The 23422-nt window shown below is 36.2% G+C and overlaps 1 protein-coding gene and 1 pseudogene across 3 annotated transcripts in view; both read right to left on the bottom strand.

The window, feature by feature from the left end:
* LOC145591266 (protein SWEETIE-like) overlaps positions 1 to 20112 on the bottom strand; it is a 32669-nt gene extending 12557 nt beyond the window's left edge. The window contains exons 1-31 of one of the 3 annotated variants that reach the window (XM_081647673.1): positions 19802 to 20112; positions 19333 to 19540; positions 17997 to 18103; positions 16638 to 16874; positions 16475 to 16564; positions 16299 to 16386; positions 15229 to 15293; positions 14366 to 14470; positions 13456 to 13545; positions 13282 to 13362; positions 12591 to 12659; positions 11478 to 11603; positions 11219 to 11322; positions 10563 to 10695; positions 10379 to 10485; positions 9199 to 9309; positions 8926 to 9093; positions 8703 to 8789; positions 8432 to 8525; positions 7256 to 7324; positions 7015 to 7137; positions 6860 to 6928; positions 6660 to 6764; positions 6417 to 6505; positions 4926 to 5082; positions 3765 to 3914; positions 3136 to 3185; positions 2846 to 2945; positions 2666 to 2722; positions 2147 to 2214; positions 799 to 892 (exon numbers count right to left, since the gene is read on the bottom strand). In XM_081647673.1, the coding sequence (XP_081503799.1) occupies positions 799 to 892; positions 2147 to 2214; positions 2666 to 2722; positions 2846 to 2945; positions 3136 to 3185; positions 3765 to 3914; positions 4926 to 5082; positions 6417 to 6505; positions 6660 to 6764; positions 6860 to 6928; positions 7015 to 7137; positions 7256 to 7324; positions 8432 to 8525; positions 8703 to 8789; positions 8926 to 9093; positions 9199 to 9309; positions 10379 to 10485; positions 10563 to 10695; positions 11219 to 11322; positions 11478 to 11603; positions 12591 to 12659; positions 13282 to 13362; positions 13456 to 13545; positions 14366 to 14470; positions 15229 to 15293; positions 16299 to 16386; positions 16475 to 16564; positions 16638 to 16874; positions 17997 to 18103; positions 19333 to 19540; positions 19802 to 19972 (3372 nt within the window). In that variant the 5' untranslated portion in view covers positions 19973 to 20112. Of the gene's footprint in view, positions 1 to 798; positions 893 to 2146; positions 2215 to 2665; positions 2723 to 2845; positions 2946 to 3135; positions 3186 to 3764; positions 3915 to 4925; positions 5083 to 6416; positions 6506 to 6659; positions 6765 to 6859; positions 6929 to 7014; positions 7138 to 7255; positions 7325 to 8431; positions 8526 to 8702; positions 8790 to 8925; positions 9094 to 9198; positions 9310 to 10378; positions 10486 to 10562; positions 10696 to 11218; positions 11323 to 11477; positions 11604 to 12590; positions 12660 to 13281; positions 13363 to 13455; positions 13546 to 14365; positions 14471 to 15228; positions 15294 to 16298; positions 16387 to 16474; positions 16565 to 16637; positions 16875 to 17996; positions 18104 to 19332; positions 19541 to 19801 lie in introns of those variants that run through there. The other 2 variants (XM_081647674.1, XM_081647675.1) reach the window with 2 other exon arrangements.
* A 1416-nt stretch (positions 20113 to 21528) lies between these two features.
* LOC145592786 (putative carboxylesterase 17 pseudogene) lies at positions 21529 to 22705 on the bottom strand (annotated as a pseudogene).
* Positions 22706 to 23422: the final 717 nt, after the last annotated feature.

Genomic DNA, 23422 nt, shown 5'->3' with positions numbered 1-23422 from the left:
GAAGGCTATTGTGCAGACAGCAGTTCAGAAAGATTGAAACACTCATGATGCTTTCTGATGCAAGGGTCAAAACCAGCCTTGTCACCAAATGTTTTTATCAGTTTCAAGGGCCACTAGATCCTGGTCCCTACCTCTTCCTTCATTGTGAGGCGAATTTGGGTTGAAAAGCTTTGGTTGCATACAGCTTCTTGATGGGTCATACATAAGCCACTGAAATGGATTGATTATTGAAGAGCCATAGCAGGTGCTTTGGAGGTGTGTGCTTATGGTATTTAATGGGTTAATCATACGCCACTGAAATGGATGTTCCCAGATACGATTTGTTTCTGTTATCCCTTTGAGTACTTAAGCCCTTATCTACAGATACCAGAACCTATTAGACCTTATAAAATATTTAAGGTGAAAAAAATAGATCCCAAGTGTAGAATACACCCTATTGACCTTTTAAACAATCATTTACTATGTTTTGTAAGCCTTCAATCCAAGCTTGTTGAGTGTTTCCTGCGATTTCAGCCTTCATCATAGCATATGCCAAGTGTTCTGGCTATAGATTTTATAATTGGTCTTGAAGGTTTATATTAGTTATTGATTCCTCTATTCTAGATAATTCCTGATTGTTTTCTTGGACCAAAATTTGCTGACTCAGACTTGAAATTTAATGTACTTCTTGCTATATATATATATATATCTTGTAAATTAATTCCATAAAATCAGTGCCATTTGACTATGTATAGACTTTGAGTTACTAACAAAATATCAAGATCTTTACGGAGTGGGGGAATTTCAATTACCACTTACCAGTTTCCGGCATACTGATATCCAATGAGAAGGGCAGGTGGGACCGGATGCATAAAGCAATCGCATAATTGTGGATCGTATTAAGCTCCCAATCCTGTAACATGAATAAATGTGATACATATTAAAGCAGTTATGCCACTGGGAAGCAAAACATACCATATTAAAACCAACAACAGCAAACTAGTGTCGATTCCAGGCAATAAAAGGGGGAAAAAAAGAAACTTGGAGCAATGCAAAACTCCAAGACTCCAAGTGTACCTCAACTTTTAAAAGAGTAGACAAACAGATAAACTCTTTTGAAAAACGCACAAAAAATAAAATCCTAAAGCAGAAATAGATTTATGAAAAGTTAATGATAAGCAAATTATATTTTTTCTTTATTCGTCACAAGTAGTGTTACACGGACTCTTCATTTCACCTCAAGTACCCATGTCGGATCTCCGACACTCGGACATGGGTATACCAATGGACACTTCACTTTTAGTTCAAATTCATGGATTTTTTTTTCACAAAATAGCCGAGTCGGACGCTTGGACACGTACCCGTGTCAGACATGGGTAGCCGAGTCCTTGTAACATAAATCAAAACATACTAAATACTATGTAACTAATACTAATTAGTGAAAACATACGAAACAATAAAAGTAATAAAATTATGTACATATTAATGATAACAATGATGATGATGGTGGTGATAGACTTAATAGACAAGACTAAAAATTAAACTTATTAGAAACAATAGGACTCAAAACTGGTACAAAGTAACCATACTCTAAACTAAGGATTAAGCCTTCTCTCCATTATATAGTGATGGGTTGATTGCTGGTTAGTATTCATATAGAATATAGATATAGAATCAATCAGGATCCATAATTCCATACATTCCAAGACATGGAATTACTGATATACATGCCAACTAAATCATGACAGCTACAAGAACAATATTGGTCATATATGTATAGGAACAGACGCTGAAAGTTTACATGCATAAAACAAACTAGTACTAATATCAGGATAGTTGCCCCTTCTTTTAGTGTTTTTATTTCTTTGCTCCCCAGCCCCCCACCCACAAAAAAAAAAAAAAAAAAACCCCATATCTTCAGTTTGCTCTCTGCTTTTGCATGATCAAAATTCTAAAATTATTATGGACAAAACCACCCAGATGCATAATGGTGGTAACATCAACAAGATGCATAAGGATTGGTAAGAAATCAGGAATCATAAAAACTACAAGCAAAGAGAAGATCCAGACACAAAAAAGAAAGGATCTCAAGTCTAAACGTGAAGCAGAATGCAGTCAGCTGAAACTTGGGAAAAAAAGTAGTTGGTTAGAAATAGTCCTCACTTACTCTCTATCTGTTTCTTCATCTAGCATGTGAAATAAATTTTCCTCGATTTGTTCTTGAATTACAGAAACCTGAAAAATATCAGCAATTCAGCATAAAAGTTTCACAAATCAGCAGAATTAGCAAAGGTAGAAAAACAATAGAATGTTGAGAGCACAGACTACTAGCATAACAGGGATCAAACTGCAATGGATGGAGGAAAGGTCTGTAAACTAAGGTTTGTATTAGAGTAGTTTTAGCCACCGGAATTCAATTTCATGTGTCTTAAGACTAAGAGTTTTTTTGTCCTAAGTGTTATAAATAATTATAGAACCTGTGGAATATTCCCATAATTTATACAGAAAAAGAAATTTTTACACATGGGGATTACCAGAAGCGGTAAAAGAGGGAGCTCACTACAGTTGTGGATGCAATGCTTATTCCCAAAAAAAAAAAAAAATACAACACAGAGAGAGCTCTGCCAGCTTTTTCAGACATCCACTGGCATAATGCATCAATGTCAAAGTAGTCTTCGAAGCTTACCGAGTCCTTTTCTATGAGATGGCGTAGGGTTGATATAGCCAAGTGCCTTAGCGTTGGCTGTCACAAGCAGCATTTACAGATTTAGAAGAAATAGAGCAATTACAAGTTCAGAAAAACAATAGCAATAAGGCCTAAGAAGAGGGGGAAGGGTGGAAGCAGACAAACATCAAAGACAAGCACCTGTCTTGATGAGAGAGTTGGAAGAAGAGTTTGCACATGAGAGTGCACAGACAGAGCTTGGGGTGCGAAAAGAACAAGCTGTTGTGTAAATCGTACATTCCTGCCAGATTTGTTTTTATAATATATCAATATATGCATCAGTAATTCAACACTGAAACAGACTAAAATGATCATCCGAGAATATTCATAAACATGTGCTTTTCAGTTTTAAAACATATCAATTGAGGATCAACACCAATAATAGCACAGCAAATCATAAACCACAGGAAACTGTGAGGGAGATCACATACTCAAGGAGTGTCGCAGTTTCCTCGCAAGAGCTTATCTCTGCAATCACAGACTGAATACAAATAATAAGTCATTAACATGATCCAAGACCAAGTTGATCATTGAAAAGATAAGAGAAATGGATCAAGATGAAAGACCCTAATAATTAATACTTTGTAGCAATTTGCTTTCCCTGTCCCTTACTAGTTACATAATTTCTTTTTAGGGAATTATCTTCAGAAAGTATAGTAATTTCTGATACCCTTTACTACTTTCAGCTTATCTAAAATGGTTTCTCAGCAATCTTCTTACATAGATCACTTCTAGTACTGAGCAGTAATCCATATTAGGAATGAGGTAGAGGTTTTTTTTCTGAAATGCACAGACTATTTTCATTTTCTACAGGTGTAGTAACTATTGTTATCTAAGCCACACATTCAATCAGATATATAGAGAAGCGAGTTCTGCAGACATTCAATCAGAGAGATAGGGAAAGGTAAAGATGCTTTATCATGCCACATGAAAGAAAACCTAACATATTAGTAGCAGAAAAACATAATAATCATCTTAGGTTAGATGTATATTGCTTAATATTAGAAATATAGTCCAAAGATCCCAAATTTACAAATTACATCAAAACCATTTTAAGTACCTTGCAGTGTGAGAAAAAAATGCTGCCCGGAGCAAGTTCGGGACCAAGTACAGCGACAATAGCATTTATAAGACGACCAATTCCTTGCTGAAGATCCACCCATCCATTTTCCTCAGACAATAAAATCTCCAGCCCAAGGTTAAGAGTTGCCTAAATTTTGTATAAAAGGATAATTATTAGCATATTCATGAGATAGAGCCAAGTAATACGTATGATGTAGATGATTAGGCCTCCTGTTCTTTAAGAATAAAATAGTGGAAAATAATGAAATATTTATACTAACATGGCACCCCATCGGTAAATTTCCATGTTCAAGAGTAGTGCAATGAACAAAAATCATAATGCTCTCATATGCGGGCATGTATAATTCTATCCTTGAACTCAAAAACAGACAATCACAGCAATACTTTCCCTCCCCCCAACCTTATTCCCTAAAAACACCTATATTTTGCTAAATGAGGGTAGCGATGCACCTTTGGTGCTAAAATTTGCTAAGTTAGGCAAAACGCCTAAGAGTTGGGCTGTTGGATGGTGCTTCAAAGCCAAGGCATGAGAATTTTTAAGGCGTGTGAGCATAAGGCATGTGCACATAAAACACCTTATCCTTTAAAACACCAATATTTGCCAATTGAGGTTAGCGTCTTAGCTTGCCTTAGGGCCAAAGCAAGGCATGGCAAGGCAACACAAACCAAGGCAATGAAAGGCCAAGACAAGACAAAGTAAGACATCTTAAGACATAATGATAAAGGGTGGACCAAGGCATGAATGAGATGGTTTTGGACATCAAGTAGACCTTTTACTAGACCCTGATAAACTGAATATAAAGAACTATAGCTTTATAAAGATTTCACAGCCAAAGCTGCTGTGCTAGACTGCTAGTAATCAGCTAATAATAGAAGAGTGACTGTGCAACAGGAACATTCCAGTGTCGCAGAACCAAAAAACTACTCCCAAACAAAAGGAGTACAGTGAAAGAGATCATGAACTCTAAGATGAACTACATTACAGTGATGATGTTTTTTACTACTTAGATTAACACTTAGAGCCATACTGGTTCAGACATATATAGGAAGCTTTCAGTTATAGCCTTATAGGAATATAACAGGATATCATGCAAATAGCGTCAACCTACACAGTGCAAGCTTAAAAGAGGTAAGATACCTGAACATGAGATATGTATGACAAACCAGCAGCTTCTGTTGTCAAAAGTAGTCCATGTAAGGACCAGATCTGTAATCCAGCCACTGAACTCTTTGCTAGAGAAGAAATCGAACTAACAGTTGCAGGTACAAGACTTGACAATGCCATACCGCCAGCACTGAAGAAAAAATAATTAAACATACATATATTGAAATTTACATTGGCATTGTTTACACATCCACAATATTTACAACTTTAACAGGGTCGTAAGACTAAAAGTACATAATATCTATTCTAAAGCTAGGAATAACAGAGGAAATGGCGTAGCAGAAACATTATATCCTTTCTACACCAAATAACTCAAAATAATACTTCTTCTGTTTTTCTTTTATTACACCATAAGGACTTTTACACTATTCACTTAATCTTCTTTGACCATCATTTGTGATTTATCCATTAGGAAAAACATAATCATGTGGCATCTAGTTAGATTCGTCTCGAAACTTACTTTTTGAATATCAACTTTTTATAATTTTTACAAAAGTATAATTAAAGATATTAATAGCTTAAGTAATGCATTGGTATGCGTGAAATCCCTCGTGGTGCAATAAAAAAGAATGGAGGAAGTAGAATTCTTGTCAAGCTCTAGTAGAGTGAAAAGACTGAAAACTATATCCTGCACCCGGGACCATGATGAGCATCATGGTCCCAAATGAACAAATAGTTCAAATTAATGAACATTTAACACTTAGTTCATGGATAATGAAAAGATAGTTCAGAGATTATGAACATACAGTTGCAAGTATGTCCATAATCTTTGATATATGTTTATAACTTAGAACTATTTGTTCATTTGGAACCACGATGCACGTCGTAGTCTGAGGTGCAGTGATGATGAGAAATTTTGTGATGCAATTTCATTGAACGCCGTCCTATGTTTTTATCCAGTTACTAGCAATGGAGTTGTGGAAAAGAACATTTTTTTATACAACAGCAGAAGAGCATAACCCCCACCTTTGTAAAGCAAAAATTGTAGAGGAACTAGCGGAGGAAAGAGTACACTTTTCAAGAGAAACTAGCTCGCATATGCGTTTGAAAACAATGCTATGTAGAATTAGATGCATGCTAGCTCTCAGCTGGAGAAACCATGTAACAGTACACATCTAGGTGAAAAGTGTAGGTCAACTGGGCTTAGTAAGAGATGTATGTAAAAACTACCTAGTTTTGGACAATTAGGTGGCGACAACAGAATAAGATGTGGCTTAGTAACCAGATGTTTAGAACTGGCATCAGTGTTCCTAGGTGACTTAAAAGCTGGAACCACAGAGCAGCTAGCTCACTTAGCGGTTTGTCAAAAGCTCCCACGACCTAAATAATCCATTAAATAATTCTAGGGGTTTGAAAGAAAATTGCTAGCTTGATATGCTATTGAAATAAAAAGGACTTATGTCTTTGGGGTGGCAGAAAGAAGAAATTTTTGATAAGAAATGAAAATTAAAATTTCTGTTTCACCTGCGATGGATGCAGCCAAGTGCCACAGCAATGGAGCCCATATAGTTTGAATCAGTAGCAGCAGCTAGATCACCAAGCAGTGCTTTTGTCTGGTAGTGACACCCAACCACCGACAAGGAAAAAACAAAAGAACAACAAAGAAAAGAGAGGATAGGAAGCAGCAGAAGGGTCAGGAAAAAAAAAAAAGAGGCAAGATGAATTTAAAACCATGAACAAGTAACAGCAGACAGATGTGAAACTGACCATTCTTGCAGTAAATGTATCACTTCCAAGACGACTTAATAGCCCAAGACCTTCTGAAGATGCCCTGCGCACGGATGCTGATATATCACCCTCTGACAGAATACTCTGCATAAAAGATTCAGTAAAATACAACAAACGTAAAGCACTTGAACAATGCTTACAGACAGCCAAGCAAGAAAAACGAATAATCACCGATTTACCTGAAATATATTCTGCAGCAGACTTAATATATCAGAGCTCAATGGTTGAGGACGGAAAGAAAGCAGAGCCTGCAGACACAACAATGGTTCAATTGAAACAGCAACAGCTTAAATATGAAAAAATGCTATATTTACAGAAAGGAGATATTGAGAACCTTCAAACCAGCAAGCAACCCCACACATATGTTGTTGACAAGGGTTGCATGCCATGATTGTTTTTTCCCAGCTTTTAGGGATTGTTCAATCACTCCTAGTAGTGACTGCATCCCTCCAGTATCCTAAAGAAGAAAGCAAGACAGGATAAAAAAAAAGGCATTACGGTCAACCCGCCGAGGTCGGGGAACCGGAAGCAACATCTAGGACAAAGAGAAGCGAAGCTAACCTAACCATATGTACCTGAACTGCAAACATTGTCCCAAAACACAGGAGCTTCTGGTTGACCAACATTTTACTCACACTCTCCGGCTTCAAGTTAGAGAAAAAAAAAAGATAACCAACGGACAAATAAGTAAAACATGGAAAACAAAGGGTGGATATAAAAGAAAGCAAATTTCTAGAATAACAGAATCACAGAAGACGTAGTTATCCAAATTGGAAAAACTACAAAGGCAAGAATGAAAAAACTCAATCCTGGCAAATTTAGATTGTACATACGATGAGTGACAACAGATATAACAAGCTCCCAAGATATCATTTCCCACTCTAGCAGAATCCAATTCTCTCTCTCCCCATCCACCCCACCAAGCCTGAAAGTCAACCTTTTCTTGGGTGGGGCACACAAAACCTGCCAACCGCAAAGGCAGTGGCATACCCCCCTACTATCAGGCAAGGGCCTAAGGCCCCACGTTATCTCTGCCCATTACATTTTATCTCTACATGTGGTTTCCCCCCTGACCCCACCGCAGTCCAACCCTAAGAAACTCAAAACCTATCACTGCCATGCCTTCAGCATGACCCCATTGAACGGCACAACCCCATAACATGTTTGAAAAAGGTAGGCCACCATTATTAGAACAATTATCTAAACCACCAAAAGTAGAACCGAGAACAGCTAGAGATTTGGGTGAATTGATTGAAGAGGAATGATGGGATTTTTCACAGTCAATAGTTTTTGAAAAATTAATGGGAGAAGGTGTTGTATGTAGCTTCTTTAGCTCACAGCTCACGCTGATGAAGCTTTCCCAAACATGTCAATTGTAATGCAGAGATGAGTTCTTTTAATCTAGTGACAAGCATTTATTGCTGATTTTTCATTTCCTTGTATTTTCACTTTGGATATTGTAATATTAAAACAAAAGACAAAACACAAGACCACCCTTATACCCTTTTGAGTACTAAGGTTTTTTTTTTTTTTCTCTTTCTTTTTTTTTTTTTTTTTTGGGGGGGGGGGGTATCCAATGATTGATTGAGTTTACCACACGTCATGCAAAAGAGCTTTAGTTTCCAACTTCTCATTTTTAGAAAGTTCATATATTTCAACATACGTTAAAATCAGGTACAGAAAAGTCAAATTTCACAAACGTCACCTGAATAGATTGCTAATGCATAAATATTTCCAGATAAGAAGGTAACCTCAGGAAAACTAGGAAGTTCAGGATCCCAGATGCAAGGCATCAGACCATTTTTCCCACCCTGAAAAGCACGAAGTTCATCTTCAAACCAGTCCCTGCACAATCACAATCAGAAAGCTATAGCGCAAATGCATAATCCAAGACATGTGAAGTTAAATTGAATATGTTAAGAGGATGGTCTAAAAGTGAAGTCTGAACTGTGTAGACACAAGAGTGGCGTGTGTGTGTGTGTGTGCGTGTGTGTGTATAAGATGTATGTAAAGTCTGAGCACCTTCCCGGAATCCATGGCCCCAACCAAGCATCTCTTTTGTCTAACAGGAGTCTCAAGCATGAGCTCTCTTCATAAGCAGAAGGATCCCTGTGATTGAGTTTAACAAAAACAACAATGAGCATATAGCACCACAAATAGAAACCAAAAGGCAAGGATAAAAAACATTTTAAACATCCAAGAATATAGATAGAAACATCGTAAGAAACATGTAACTCGTCATTACCTAAATGGACCAGTACATAGTTGGAGAAGCTTAGGATGATCACTTCTATATGTCATAGGATCAGAGAGTGACTGGAATGTTATTAGTGTCCTTATGACGAGAACATCCAGGGCAGCTTTTGTCCCAGGAAGGTTTTTCGCAGCTATAAAAGAAATGTGTGATAATACACTGTTCAGAATGAATGATTAGAAATAAGAGTCAGCACATTGGACAGAAATAGCAAACAGAAATCTTGAACTGATAAAGAAAATATACAATCGGAATACTAGATACCTGCTAAGGTACACTAGCACTGGCTGAAGTAGAATCCCATAATTCACAGCTTTTGGAGAAAGAAAACATCTAACAAATGCTGTAAGTGCATCAATAGCTGCAGACCACACACTGAAAAACACATTTTTCAGGGAAACTTCAGCACAATTTTCACATCCTATTATTTTACCAAAAAAAAAAAAAAAAAACAAATAAAGGTAATCAGAGGCTTTGAGCCAACTCCTGAAATTTATTCTATCACACAAATTTAACAGCTGTAGCTTGTACATGCTTATCTCCTTCTTTATGAAATCAAATCATGAGAGAAAAAGAGCTCTCTAATCAGCTTCTAGCTACTTGTACTGCCTACACCCCCACCCCCACTCCCAGGGAAAAAAAAAATAAATAAATAAAAAGAAAGAAAGAAAGAATATCACTCTTCCAGAACAATGCTAAATGCCTAAATTATTCTTCCTGAAAAAAACATTTTATTAAAAAAAAAGCTTCTAAAGAGCATGAGTTAGTAATTGATTATTTGTACACAATTCAACTACACATGTCCTTGAAAAACAAGAAAAGAATAAGAGCTACCAAACTTCTGCCTTCAAGTTGACAACTTCTCTGATCATCATTTAACAGGTGGAATATTCTAACACAAATTTAATTACTTAGTTAGCAATCTTAAATAGTTTCTGACTTGGTCAAATGATAACATGGTCTGAGCCAGGTTAAAGATGAACTACAGGTCAAGCCCATAGTAATAAAGACTCCCAGACAATATATCCCCTTTTACTGGACCAGATAAATAGGAGCTTTTGGGCTGTCCCTACCATGATTATCTCACCAACTTCCCAAGACCAATCCACCAAATCATCAGTTCTTCTTTATGAGTTTTCTTTAAGTATTCGATAGAAAAATTCAAATAATTAGCATCTAGAAAAACTGAGAAGTGATTCTGGATATCAATGTTTGAGTTTTGATAGCTCAGTAACTGTTAGAGTGTACATCATTTCATATTTCTAGTGTAGATACAAGAATCAAGAGAACTTTTTCTTGATTGGGGAGGTAAAAAGAAACTGGGTCAATCTTAATTTTAATTTTTGATAAGAGGGCAGGCTATCATTTGTCTGTACTCTTTTTCTGTTTTCTATCAAAATTACAATTAAAAATAAAATTTAAAAATTGTACCCAAGTTGCTCACCATATTTTAGATGTCAATTCTTTACTTTGTCGAACTTCTAGTTCTGGATTTTCACTAAATAAGGGAGCCCATAGGGCAAGAATATCAAAGGTCTGGTCCTCAAGTTCCTGCAGGAACAAAAATATAACATATTGCTAAAAAATGAAAATTGGAGTAAGGAAGATAAAAGGGCATGACAGTTTACCTCTATAGGAATAGCTGCTAAAAGTGAAGCTAGAAGTAACCATCCAGCTTCTTTCTCAGTAGTTGCAGCCCCAGGGTTCCTACTGGACTTGGTCAACATATTCTGTGAAACTTTAAGCACCGAGTGTGGCAGTCTGAAAAGCATGACCACACAAAAAGACATTAAAATCTTTTCTAAAAAATTGTAAAAGCACTTGCTAAGCCTATCAATGCAGCACAAAGACAGAAGAAGGGACCAGTACTACAGAAGCAAAGGCCCTAATTAATTTGTGCAGTAGAAAAGAAGCAAAGGACAATATGTCTACAAATATATTTTATAATAAATCTATAATTATCTAGATATTCATTAATATAGCTCACAATTATATTGATAATCAGGAGTGAATAAACTTAGCCATCAAGTCATAAATACAGCATATAATTTATAAATTGAAATATGTCTATCATTGTTTTATCCAAAGGGAAAATATGTATATGGGTGCACTACTTCATTGGCCAAGAAAATAGTTAATCAAAAGGGTAACAATTGTAATAATAGCACAAGTACACAGTGGATTAGACTAAGCATAATAATATCAAAAACTCCAACAAACATAGCCATCTGGAAACATTAACCACCAGCATGATGTAATACAATCTTAACTGATTGAGCATTACCTAGCCGGATAACCAAGAGCTAGCTTTGGCGAAATAGAAACTAGAGCTGCAAGTAAAGTGGCTTGCCCATGTAAGGAATCAAGATCCTGTTTTAAAGTGTTTCCCTGCAGACCAAAATGATAAATTTTAGTTTCTTGATTAACAGTTTAAGAGAAGTGAGTTATTATTATAACAGTCAGAAAATTTTTAAACAGAAGCAAAATTCATACAATTGCAATAGAAGAAAGTTTGACAAGCAAACAATTGCCTCAATTCTAACCTTGTCAAACGATACACTTTCTCTTAAGGCACTGAGCATTGTCACGCCATAAGAAACCAAACCACTGACACAGGTAGGATCAACTTCAGCCAATGCCCGCAAAGTCAAAGCAGCCTCAACACGGACCTACAATTACCAAGAATGTCAGTTTTGCCAAAAAAAAAAAAAATAATAACAATGATAATAATAACAATAACAATATCAATAATAATAATAATAATAATTAAATTTTCAATAATCAGATCAAAACACATTGCCAAAGCAAGAGCAAGCTATAGAAGCAGAGGCAAGAAACAACACTGATAATCATGTAGGCAATGGAAAATCATAGTCCTTTTTAATGGGTTACATGCAGATATTCACAAACCAACATAGAACATACAATATAGCACATCACAAACAACCTCTAAGTTATGAACAGTAATTTCTAGTACCTCTAATACATCGCCATAATAGACTAATTTTTATTTTGTCAGCCAAATATATAAGTAAATAAAAAAATAAAAAACAAAAAATAAAATAAAAAACCATTACATATATTACGTACATTTTAAAAAGCCAAGATAATTAAGTAAAGAAAGAATCAGAAGTTCAACATCTCTAGCTTCTCTATATAGGCATAAATGGATCTTATTAGAAAGGAATATCTCAAACAATAACAGCAAATAACCAAAAACTAGGAAATAAAATATCAATGTTTCTCACACCTCAAAGACAAAATCCCTACTGAATAGCGTTGAAAATTAATTTACAAACAGCTAGAAGTGCAATGTCAGACATTAGAGGCTTTAACTCGCAGCAAATACAAATTTGCTGATATATATATTCATTTTTTTCATCTTGCCAAACCGAAATTCTTTTAAATTTGAAATGGCAATAACTTATTGGCCAATATGCTCTATAAATAACCAGTTTAGGCCAAAAATTAGCCAATAAATCTGAAATGACTGATGCAGAATTCAAGCAGCAGAATCAGTGACCCTTCATGTGACATTGCAATAAGTATGCTTCTGTCATGTGAAATCCTTACCACATTGTGGTCAAAAACATTATTTTATCCCACAACATAAATATAGATGTAAGAAATCTGTAAGATAGAAATGAAGAATTTACCATTTGTGAAGGATGTGACAGCGCAGCAACAACTGTATCATCTAGAACTTCCCTGAACTCCAAAGGAACCTACACAGTGGACAAGATCAGTCACTGAAAGTCTGGAATAATATCAACCGCGTAAGTAAGCAGATATAACACATGTACATATCCTAATACCCAAATCCATGAATAGCCACAAAAGAAACAGATGAAACTCAAGCAGATTTCCACACCCTATACTCTCCTTTACTATTTATTCAAAATATAGTACTTCAATTATACTGATAAGTAAGGAATCCACAAACCTAACCCTACCTCCCTTGCAAATAAATACTATCCAAATTCCAAATTATAACGATACTGAGAAGTTGACTACGGGAAATCATCTTTCTGAAGATCTGAAACACTCAAACAAACAATTTATATTTTTAAGAATCCATGCTCCACCATCATCTCCATGGTCCACTGGTTTCAATTATAAATGTGTTAAGAATCCCTGAGTTTAAGAGATCTCTTTACTCTACTTCTCCATCTCTGAATTACAAGACATGCTACTACTTTCATCACGCAACCCTTGTCCAGATATAAACTCTTTTGATTTCCTTCGAATTTTATTCATAGATATGCCATTCAAGAGGACTAATCCATCATAATTTACAATCAGATCATCAACAAAAGAAAATTTACACTAATTGTCGCAAAGCCTCACCTCTCCTAGAGTATTTAAAGTATATGACAAGGTACGTAGAGCAGCAACTTTCATTGGCGGGCTACTGTCAGGAGATTCAAGCTGCAACATGTCAGAATTTATATAAGCATGTTAAAAAAGACAATAATAAACATCATTGACCTCCACTAAAAACCTCAGTTTAAACCAACAGACCTGCTTTCCCAGAATAACTAAGAAGCTCCTTTGAGTAGGTTCTGTCATCTGATCGACCACACCAACCCTAAGAATATATAGCACACATGCCTTCAAAAACCCATTAATCTATCAGTGAGTAGCTTATGATAGTTGAAATCAGTATAGGCATCAGACATCACTTTCTTGTTCATATCAAGGAGTTGCATACCAAAAAAAAAACCAAAAAGCAGGAGCACGCATCAACATCTTGCGTGACTGTATTGAGTATACAATACTTCTTGGTAGTTGATACTAACTAAATTTGAAACCATAAGGTCCATAACACTTCTGAGCTCAGGAAAACGAAAACAACAAAAAAAAAAAAAAATTGCATGCAACAAAAACTCTAAGGAAACTAGTCAATAGGAAGTGTTTTGAAACTAACTTTCAAGGTTATTAACTTTTCGTTCAACTAGTAAAAATGATGGAACATTTTTCAGTACCAAAAAAAATTAGGAGAATAAGAAAAGAAAGAAGATCATGACACTCATACTTAATATCACATGTTTTTGCCAAACCCCGGTTCTAATTTTTCTTCTTAGCATGAACTTGATAAACAGAACTTATTACAATTTTAGACACAAAATCCAATGCATTCTCCCATTGATTTATGATTCTGTCAATTTACGCATGTGTCTCTTTTAGTTTTTGAGTTCATATTACTCTAGCTTATTAAGCGCATAATATCTGGACAGCTGAAACAAGCAGAATGAAACTATGTAAGTGAGGCAAGTATCACAATAGCCAACCAGAACATGGCTTGAACTTAAATCTTCTGTAACCAACTTATTTTCAGAACCTTCTAAAAGACAATGATAAGCAAGATTGTTACAAAAGATAAAATGCGAGGGCAAGGACAGATAGGATTAGCAAGTATGATAAGGACTACCAGAGCTTGTGCATCAACAGATGTATCCACTCGAAGCATGTCCATCACTTGGGAAGTGAAGTCTTGAAGTTCACTATCTGGATGAAGATACTTGAGAAGAATGGCCTGAAATTTGTAGTTCAAGAAGCCAATTGAGCACAAGTGCAACATCAAACAAAAAGAAGTAAAGTAAACACATAAGCAGAAACTCCAACACATACAGCTACAGAGAAGACATGGTAAGCAGTTATAGTGCAGCTTGCACTGTCAACCATCTGATCTCCTTGTGAATTGTTTTATGAATGAATGGAGATCTACCCCCCCCCCCCAACAATCCTATTAGCATGTCTGCATGTGTGTGTTAAGAAACTCGTGATATAACTAGCCATCTCTTAGTCTATGAAATGGAGAGGATGGGATGCAAGAATATTGAGCTTACCAGAACTTCTAAACAAAAAAGTGAGATAGTCCAATTCTTTTTTATAAAAGCCACCTTCAACTAAATTATTATCTCTAAGACAAAGCATGCCAACATCAAAGAATAGGATAGAGACAACAGCAGCTTCCAATTCCATACACAGCTCAAGCAGCTGTCAAGCCACTACGAAAATTAAAAATACTAATTTGCTAGATAACAAAAGTGGGGAACTGAAGATACACCGAATCAAAAAAATTCAAAACCCAAGAACAAGTCAAGCTAGTAAATGTCTAAATGGAAGCTGATGCAACAATGCTTAAGTTCTAATTTTTTAGATCTTCGCCTTAAAAGATGCAGGAAATAGTTTGAAGTTTACTTTGATCTGAATTACTCATACATAAGAAGAAAGAAGATGGCCAATAATATAAATAAGCTTCACTCAGCAAAATAATATATAAATAACTACCTGCAGGAAGGAGACCCATGCTAAAGTTAAGCTGATCCGCACATCCCGTGACCTGACACCACTTGCTGCATTATGAACTAGAGATGTTACAACTATAATCAAATGATCTAACAAAAGAAAACTAACTGTGGATCAGATAAGGGTAGCCATAATAGGATCCTCACATGTTCACTTCTCACTCACACATTGTTTTCTTCTTTTTCTCCTATATTGACCCAATACCTAAAAAAAATTCCCAAATCTAGAAAGGAAAAAATAATCCTCCTGTAAACTCTCGTACCATCTGTCACTGGACACTGGTCATAGACAAGACAAACAGAGCAGTACTGGTGCCAGGAGAACTAGATCACCCATGACTTACATATCAACATTCTCATAGAGAGAGAGAGAGACATTGACAAATAGTCAAGCAACCCAAAACAAGGCCAGTGACCAGCAACAACAGGCCATAGGAGGGAACTAGATCTTTTACAGTGTGTTTGGACAAAGACCGGGGGGGGGGGGGGGGGGGGGATGAAAGGGAAGAGAAGGGGAGGGGAGGGAAGAATGATGAGCTTTCCTTCCAATTCTCTCCATAGCTGAAGAGCTTAAATTCTTACAATTTAATCCCTCTATTTCTCTTCCCTCCAATTCCCTTCCATCCTCATTTGTTATCCAAGTGAAAGATACTTCATCCCTACATTTCCCTTCCCATCCTTTCCCTCCATTTCCTTCAATCCAAACAAAGGGTTAGTTATGCTCACATAGTTAATTCTTGGTTAACATAGTGTCATGGTTGATTTCTTATTGCATCGACCTTGCTCAATATACTTGTTCAATTATTTCAAACATATGTTATTGTCTTATTTAGCCATCCTGCACACATCAACTAGTTTGTTTAGTGGATGAATACTAGTATATACGGTAGCAGTTAGTTGGAGGCTAGATAGTTCCTCTCTTTTGCATAATCTATGCTTTTGCAACATTCCGTCAGCTCGGTTTAACTAAACAGAAACACAATTCAACTTCTACCCCCCTTCCTCCTGTTGACTTTTGGCAGATACAGCTTAAAACCCCAGGGAATAACATACCTTTCACAAATGAAGATACCAGGTGCCTCTGCAAGCCATCTTCTAGTTTCTTTGCTGAGGTAAGTTGTCCTTTTCCTTTTAGTTGCACCTTCGACAGTATAAGACAGCCAGAATCTCTTTTTAAAAACTAGCTACACATAAAAACTATTTTTCTCAAAGACTTGAAAACTGTAAACCTGTGCCTCGGGATTCATTCCAAGAGCAAGCACTGCACCCAATGCTTCGGCAAAGGCATCACGAATAGATGAATTTGGATCATTAAAAGCCTGATAGAGGTAAGTATTAGTTAGTATAAATGAATAAAGAGGCAATTATATAGAGCAAGGGAGGAGGATCTACCTTAACACAAGTAAAGGCTGAACTATCAAGCTCTGCAGTACCCAAACCTGGTCCTCCAACATTAGCAAATGTCTTTAAACATCTAGCAGCAGCTATTCTGACAATAGGTGACTTATCAACAACACCGAATCGCATGATGAGTCGAAATGCCTCTGTATATGCCGTAGCAGCAGAAGCACCGCCACAACCCTCCATAGCATTCCGAAGCATATGTAGAGCCTCTTTCCTTACATACTCCTGTAAAGTTTTATGTTAATTAAGGTAAAATAGAATAAACCAGCCCGAATCACAAACAACTATATTTTTCTTAAGACTATCAGACAAACTTCTTGATTCTTAAACTTGTGTAGTTTACAAAAACACAAGTTGCTCCCTACATCATAGCCTAAATCCCCAAGCATATGTACTATGTAGGTTAGCAAAAGGAACAACATCGTGTTGTACAAATGACCTCGTAGATCAATGTCTCTAGATGTGTGTACAATGTGCCATGGTGGTGTCAATAACTCAATACAAACAATCCATCTTGTATGATCCTGAGTACATGAGCCTGGAGATATACTTCATCATTAAAAGCATTTGAGAACACCCCTAAAGGAAAGGGGAAAAAAAAGAAGGAAGCATATTTTAGGAGTGCATAACATCATTAATTAGTCACTCTGGAAGATCTGGAAGAAAATGCCAGCAGAATTTGCAGAATATCAAGCATTTCAAATGGCTCTTTCAGGATAACAACAGGTTTTCCACTTTTCCTAACCTCGCAATTTCTCTTTTTAGTATATGTACCAGGAGTAATGCCACTTGCACATCCTAACAATATTATAGTATTACACATCTATTGATCTATTAGTTTTACCAATCCAAAATAAAAATGAAATTACTCCCACAAAGATGTTCCCCGAGAATAGGTTTGGCAACCAGCATGGCTGCATATTTCATTTGCAGTGATTTTTTTTTTTTTTTGGGTGTGTGTACCTCAAACAGGTAGATTGTCTCATCAATTCGTCATCAATGAATTCTCTAGTCTCAAGCTATCTAAAAAACAAAAATAACATGAAAATTAAAAGGCCCAAGTAGATCTAAAACATTACAACTCAGCATTCAACTCCCTCTGCTTTCCCTTCCACGGGCAAATTTCAAAAGAATCAAAAGAGAATACTTGTATACCTATGACAAACCTAAGAAATCATTTTCATCTCATTCAGCAATAGCCTTAATGTATATGTATTCAGAATCTTTGTTTCACAATACACACCAAGGGTGCTTATAGCATATAAGACTCATTCAGTGTGGTGGCAGTTAAAATCATAAATAAATAAATAAATAAATAACAATTTACATATCAACAAATTTAAATACCTCATGAGACTTCATAAGTTTCGAGGCAATACTTGTTGTTTCTGAAAATCCAGAAGTGATCTTCCTACCAAAATGTCGATATAGTTCTCCCAAACACTGGGCAACACCTTGATTTAACAGAAAATGAGAAATAGGTCATGACTAAGCAGAAATTCAAACCTACAAAAGAAAAAAAATATATATCCAGTATAAATTACTTGAGAATGTGCCACGAATGCCTGGTTTGTAATGAATGAAATAGATACAACTATACATCATCCCTTTTGCAAAGACAAGGTTTTGGCAAAGTTCTCTATTTGTTACACCGGGAAGTTTAGATTATGAATGCATCATTGCTGACACTCTGACAGGAAAGTATATCCTCTATAAATCTTTTATATTGAGTTCCCTTGGTGTTCTTGTCATAGTATTCCCACCATTTCCTCTTGATGTTCCCGTATGCCTTATCTCATATTTAAATCATCCATATCTTTATACCATATTGGTAAAAAAGATTGAAAGTTAATTTCTCAAAACTACACATTGTAACATACTAGCAAGATCCCGCGTGATAACTTTTGTTCTCAGATATATGGTCATAGTTTTGGATCTAAGAACAAGACATTGCAAATGGGAACATCAAAACGAAGCGAAGGGAATAACGTTGTGAAAATAAAGTGTTCTATACTTTCCCTTCAAAGAAATTGTGGTACTTTCTAATTTTCTATTAGCCATATACTTCATTCGTATCTTTTTAGTGGACACGTTTTACACTATTCACATAAGTTACTTTGACTCCTTTGTGTGATTTATTCTTAAGAAAAAACACAATACGGCCACAACAACACATACCCAAAAATTATTCATTGATGGGAAAATGAATTAAAGAGACAAAGCCCACAGGCCCAGCATAATTAAGCAAGCATCTTAAATCGTAGAGAGCCAAACACAATTTATTAGGAGTGAACACTAGTGACCAGCATCAATTCAAGTGGAAATCTTCACCTTATATTTCTTTGTTCATCTTATATATTTTCAAGCTACATTGTTTTTATTAATCAGCTTCCTCCTCATTCAACAGTCTATGATTTCTATCAACCTTAGACAAAGGGAAAAAGGAACCAACAAAAACAAGGCTACCCTATATATTTCTTTGCTTTTCTCGTCCTCTAGTAAAAGTAAAATCAATGTTAGTACCCATGTTCACAATTCATTTGTTCAAAGTGAAATGCAAGTGCAAACCAAAATCATACACTAAGAAATAGGAGCATTGTTTTGCCAATTATATAATGGTGAACAACATCACCCAAATATATACAGGTGATTAACACAAGAGATTCAGAGTTCATTGACAAACCAGCAACACATTGAGGTTCGCTTCTCTTCCCGTCAGCAAGAAACCCTTGAAGAGCACTAGCCCTTGAGTATATCGAAATAGGATCTCCTTTCCAGATAATTTTAACCATAGCTAACGATGCCAAGTGCCGCACCGGCCTCCGGGCACCCAAAACCAGCAGTGAAAACAATGCATCTTCACATTTTCTTTGCCATAACATAATAGGTTCCTAATTCAATCAATATCAAAGTCCATCCACAAATTCAGCAAGAATTCGCAATCAAAACATAAAAATTCTCTAAATCAATCCAAATGCCAGTACAATTTGCAACATTAAAAATAAAAAATTCAAATTAAACAGCCTTAAAACAATTAAATTCAAAAAAATTGCAAGTTGAACATAAACATGGTGAAATTCCATGACTTAGAGCATATTAGCAGCAACATAGATCTAATTAAGCAGAGCAAAGCTAAAAAGGAGAAAGAAAACCTTAGGTTCGTCATTAATGGCGGAAATGAGATCGGAGAGAAGATCAAAGCAGAGAAGAGGATCGGGAGATTTGTGAGCAGCAGAAGCGACAATGGATTGTAATTGAGCAACGAGAACGCCGAATTGTGAGAGCGGAATATTACTCTCCATCATCGAAACCTTCTTCGCCATTGTTGAAACTTCAAGGTTTTTGATTTGATTGAAATTCTGAGAAAAAAGATGAAGAATGAGAGTAATGTTCAGTTTACAAGAGCTCCCATGGCAGAGGAGCAATCATAAGCTGAGGAAGTAGCTATTATGGAATTGTTATAATCACTCGGGTTGAATTGCTATTTCGTAAATCTGCAATTAGGAGGATATAAGTTGATTATACGGGACACAGAGGCTAGAGTAGTTGGCTAGTTTTTCGACTTTCTGGCGTAAGGTTAAGGGTTGAATCACACCGAGCTCATTAAAGGAGGAATTTCTCTTACATCCCCTTCTAGAATGAGCTTTCTCTCTCCTTTCTCGAGTGGCGTTAAAAGGATTTAATTGAGATTAGTTGGTTAAAAGGTCAAAGGTAATCCCCGAGTCCCTTCATCCTTAAAAGATTGCTTTATTGCAACTTGTAGAGTCAAACTTTAAAACCTTTGGCTATGAACGTTCTTTATTCGTATGAGAACTTTATACGGAATATGAAGTTTTTTTTTTTTTTTTTTTTTTTTTTGAAAGGCAAATATGAAGTATTTAGTATAAAAAAAAATTAAAAAAAAAATTGGAATAATTCATCATGGGACTTCAAATGTCAATTTATTATATTTCTATTTTATGTCACATTGGCTTTGAGTCTCTGATAATGTGATATTATGTTAAAAAACTGACTCAACCAATAGCTTAATCGAATAGTTGAAAGTCTTGAAACCCATGATCGACTAGTCTTCTTTATATTTCGTAGTTTGTAGTGGGATAATAAGATAACGTTCCTCAGAGTAATGAGCTAAACTTCCTACATAAAACATACACAAGTCCCATTTGTTCATACTTAGTATGAATTAAATTGCTGATTATATTTTGGTAACACAGCAAAAGGTGTGTAATCTAACTAGAAATTTTAGTTACACTCTTTGTCATTTTGTGTTAATTTTGTGATTTATTATTATTGTTTGCATGAGTGTTTACATTTTTTAATTACCAGGATTATTGTTAATTGGATGAATTTGCTTATGTTTTGTATCAGCAACTAGCACTTTGTTTTGTGAGCTGCTATCAGAGGTTTCAATTAGCAACAAGCACTTTGTTTTGTGAGCTGCTATTAGAGGTTTCAATTTGCTGTTTTTATTGTTCATAAGTGTAAGATTGATCAATTTTGGAGGGTGAGATGGGATAGTAATAGCCGACTCCACTGATGGGATTAAGACTATGATTGATTGATAGATAGATGGGATAGTAATAGGGGGTTGTGTGATCCCTTGTTTTTGCTAATCACCTGTTATATATTTTCCTCTTGTTTAGGGTAAGCGTTGTAACATAAGTATTGGGGAAAATAATGGATTTAATATGATTCTCCAATTATTTGTGTTGAGCATTCTTAGGTTGATGTCACCAAGATTCAAACTTTGATATTAGGATCTAAATGAATGTAAATATAAAAAACAATGGGAATATCCAGCAAATTATGCTAGAATAAAAGCATACTTCTTATCAGTAATTATATCACTCCACAATACATATTCTGTACAAAATTTGCATTTTCATGAATTACGTAAATAACAGATACTACTATAAGACCTAAATTGAAGCAGGAATGAACTTAGAAAAAGTAAAGATCACAGATTCTCAGGGGTTATTCTGTTCAGCTGTGAATGAAAGCTTTTAAGTGACCAATCATTTCTTGTGTGCGAGCTTTGGAGAGTGACGAGCTATTTAGGATCTGAAATGCGTGACCCACACCCTTGTAGACCATCATATTTACCTTCTTTCCTGCATTAGCCATGGTAGAGCAGAACTCCTTGTTCCTATCCATCAAGATATCCATGTCTGACACACACACCATTGTAGCTGGAAGTTCTATACTATTCAGTTTAGTTGCGCCTTTGGCTAGAGGGTTGCACCATGGGTGCTCCCGGGTAGAGCCCATAGGGAGGGATAACCGCCAATAGGTATCAGCTGCTGATAAAGTAAGTGCTGATCCGTATGGTTGAGGGGCCTTTTCAGATGCAGTTCGTGCCTCACCTCCAAAGAAAGGTTGGATTAGGATAGTCCCTCGGTGAGAGAGTGGCCTTAGGAGGGTTGACCTTGCTGATCTGCTGGCCCCAAATCTTAGAGCGACATTATGAGCCATGTTAGCTCCTGCGCTGTCACCTACTAGGAAGAAACCTAAGAGATTGCAGCAGCTTAGCCACCAAGAATGCTCTCTTGAGCCATGGGTAGCTTGCTCCTTCACCCACATGACGGTGTTGTAACCATCCTCATAGGCAGCAGGAAGACGGTTTTCAGGGGCTAGACGATAGTTTACTGACATGACTACACAACCTGCTTTAGATGCTAGGTTGGATATGAAGTCATGGTAACACATCCACGCTGCTGAACCTACACAGAAACCTCCTCCATGGAAGTAGACAAGTAGAGGCAAGTTCCTTTGTCCTTGTGGAACATAGACACGTGCCCACAGGTTCGTTGATCTGTCCATGACAATATCCCTTGAAGTCACCCTTAGCTCAGAAGGAATGTTGCAAGGGACATTTGGGATGATTGGTGGCCTTTCAACATGCCCATCTTTATGTACCCTGATGAGCCCTTCTATTTCTTCCACCAAAGCACCGTGATGGTGGTGTTTTCTTGCATTGAGACTCAGTCTTGGATCTAGAGAGAGGGCAGCCATTCTCTTTTTGACTTTACAAATAAGAGAATATGTGTTATTATGCATGTCAGTATTTCATTGATTCCTTATATAGGGGGAAGAGGTCAAAAAAGATGACCAATGTGAATACTTCGAACTAGAAAGAAACTTGATGCTCTCTTTATCTGACAAGTGGGAAATTGGGAGCTCACCGTTTTAATGTGAGGTTAATTTGATATTTCGGCTAGGGTGTCCAGCATCTAGCTTTTTGATGATGCTATTTGTATGTAGTTAAACCTTTATTTGGATGTTTCCGTAGTATCTAATCAGCCTAGGCAACATGATGGAATAATGATAAATCTGATGGTACAAGCAGTGCACTGACAGCCAACAATACTTAGCTGCTGATAAACTTGAATTTAACTGATATGTTTGTTTGGATGGCTAGAAAGGAATCACCAAAATCTTGTCAACAGAGACGAGATTTAGCCGGTGATTTGTTATTTGGTGTAACTGGTGCATATGCACCATAAGTAATGAAAATAATTTCATGCAGTGGGTCCAAACAACTCTAGTTCAACTTTAAGAAGCTAATCAGTAATTTATTGGAAGAGACTGTTACAAGTTGATGAACAGAGAATGTAATTCCACCTCTAACACATCTTGTTAGGACTTGTCTATCAAATGCCACTAAATGGAATCTGTTGATCATCCTTTAGGCTTCTGTGGGAAGCTGTAACTGGATGAATAATATTTCTGTCTTTTGGCCCCGTATATATATTGGATGTTTATCGATTAGCAAA

Source organism: Chenopodium album, chromosome 18 (genome assembly GCF_948465745.1).
Source record: "Chenopodium album chromosome 18, dcCheAlbu1.1, whole genome shotgun sequence".
Taxonomy (NCBI): domain Eukaryota; kingdom Viridiplantae; phylum Streptophyta; class Magnoliopsida; order Caryophyllales; family Amaranthaceae; genus Chenopodium; species Chenopodium album.
This window is presented reverse-complemented; position numbering and strand designations above follow the sequence as displayed.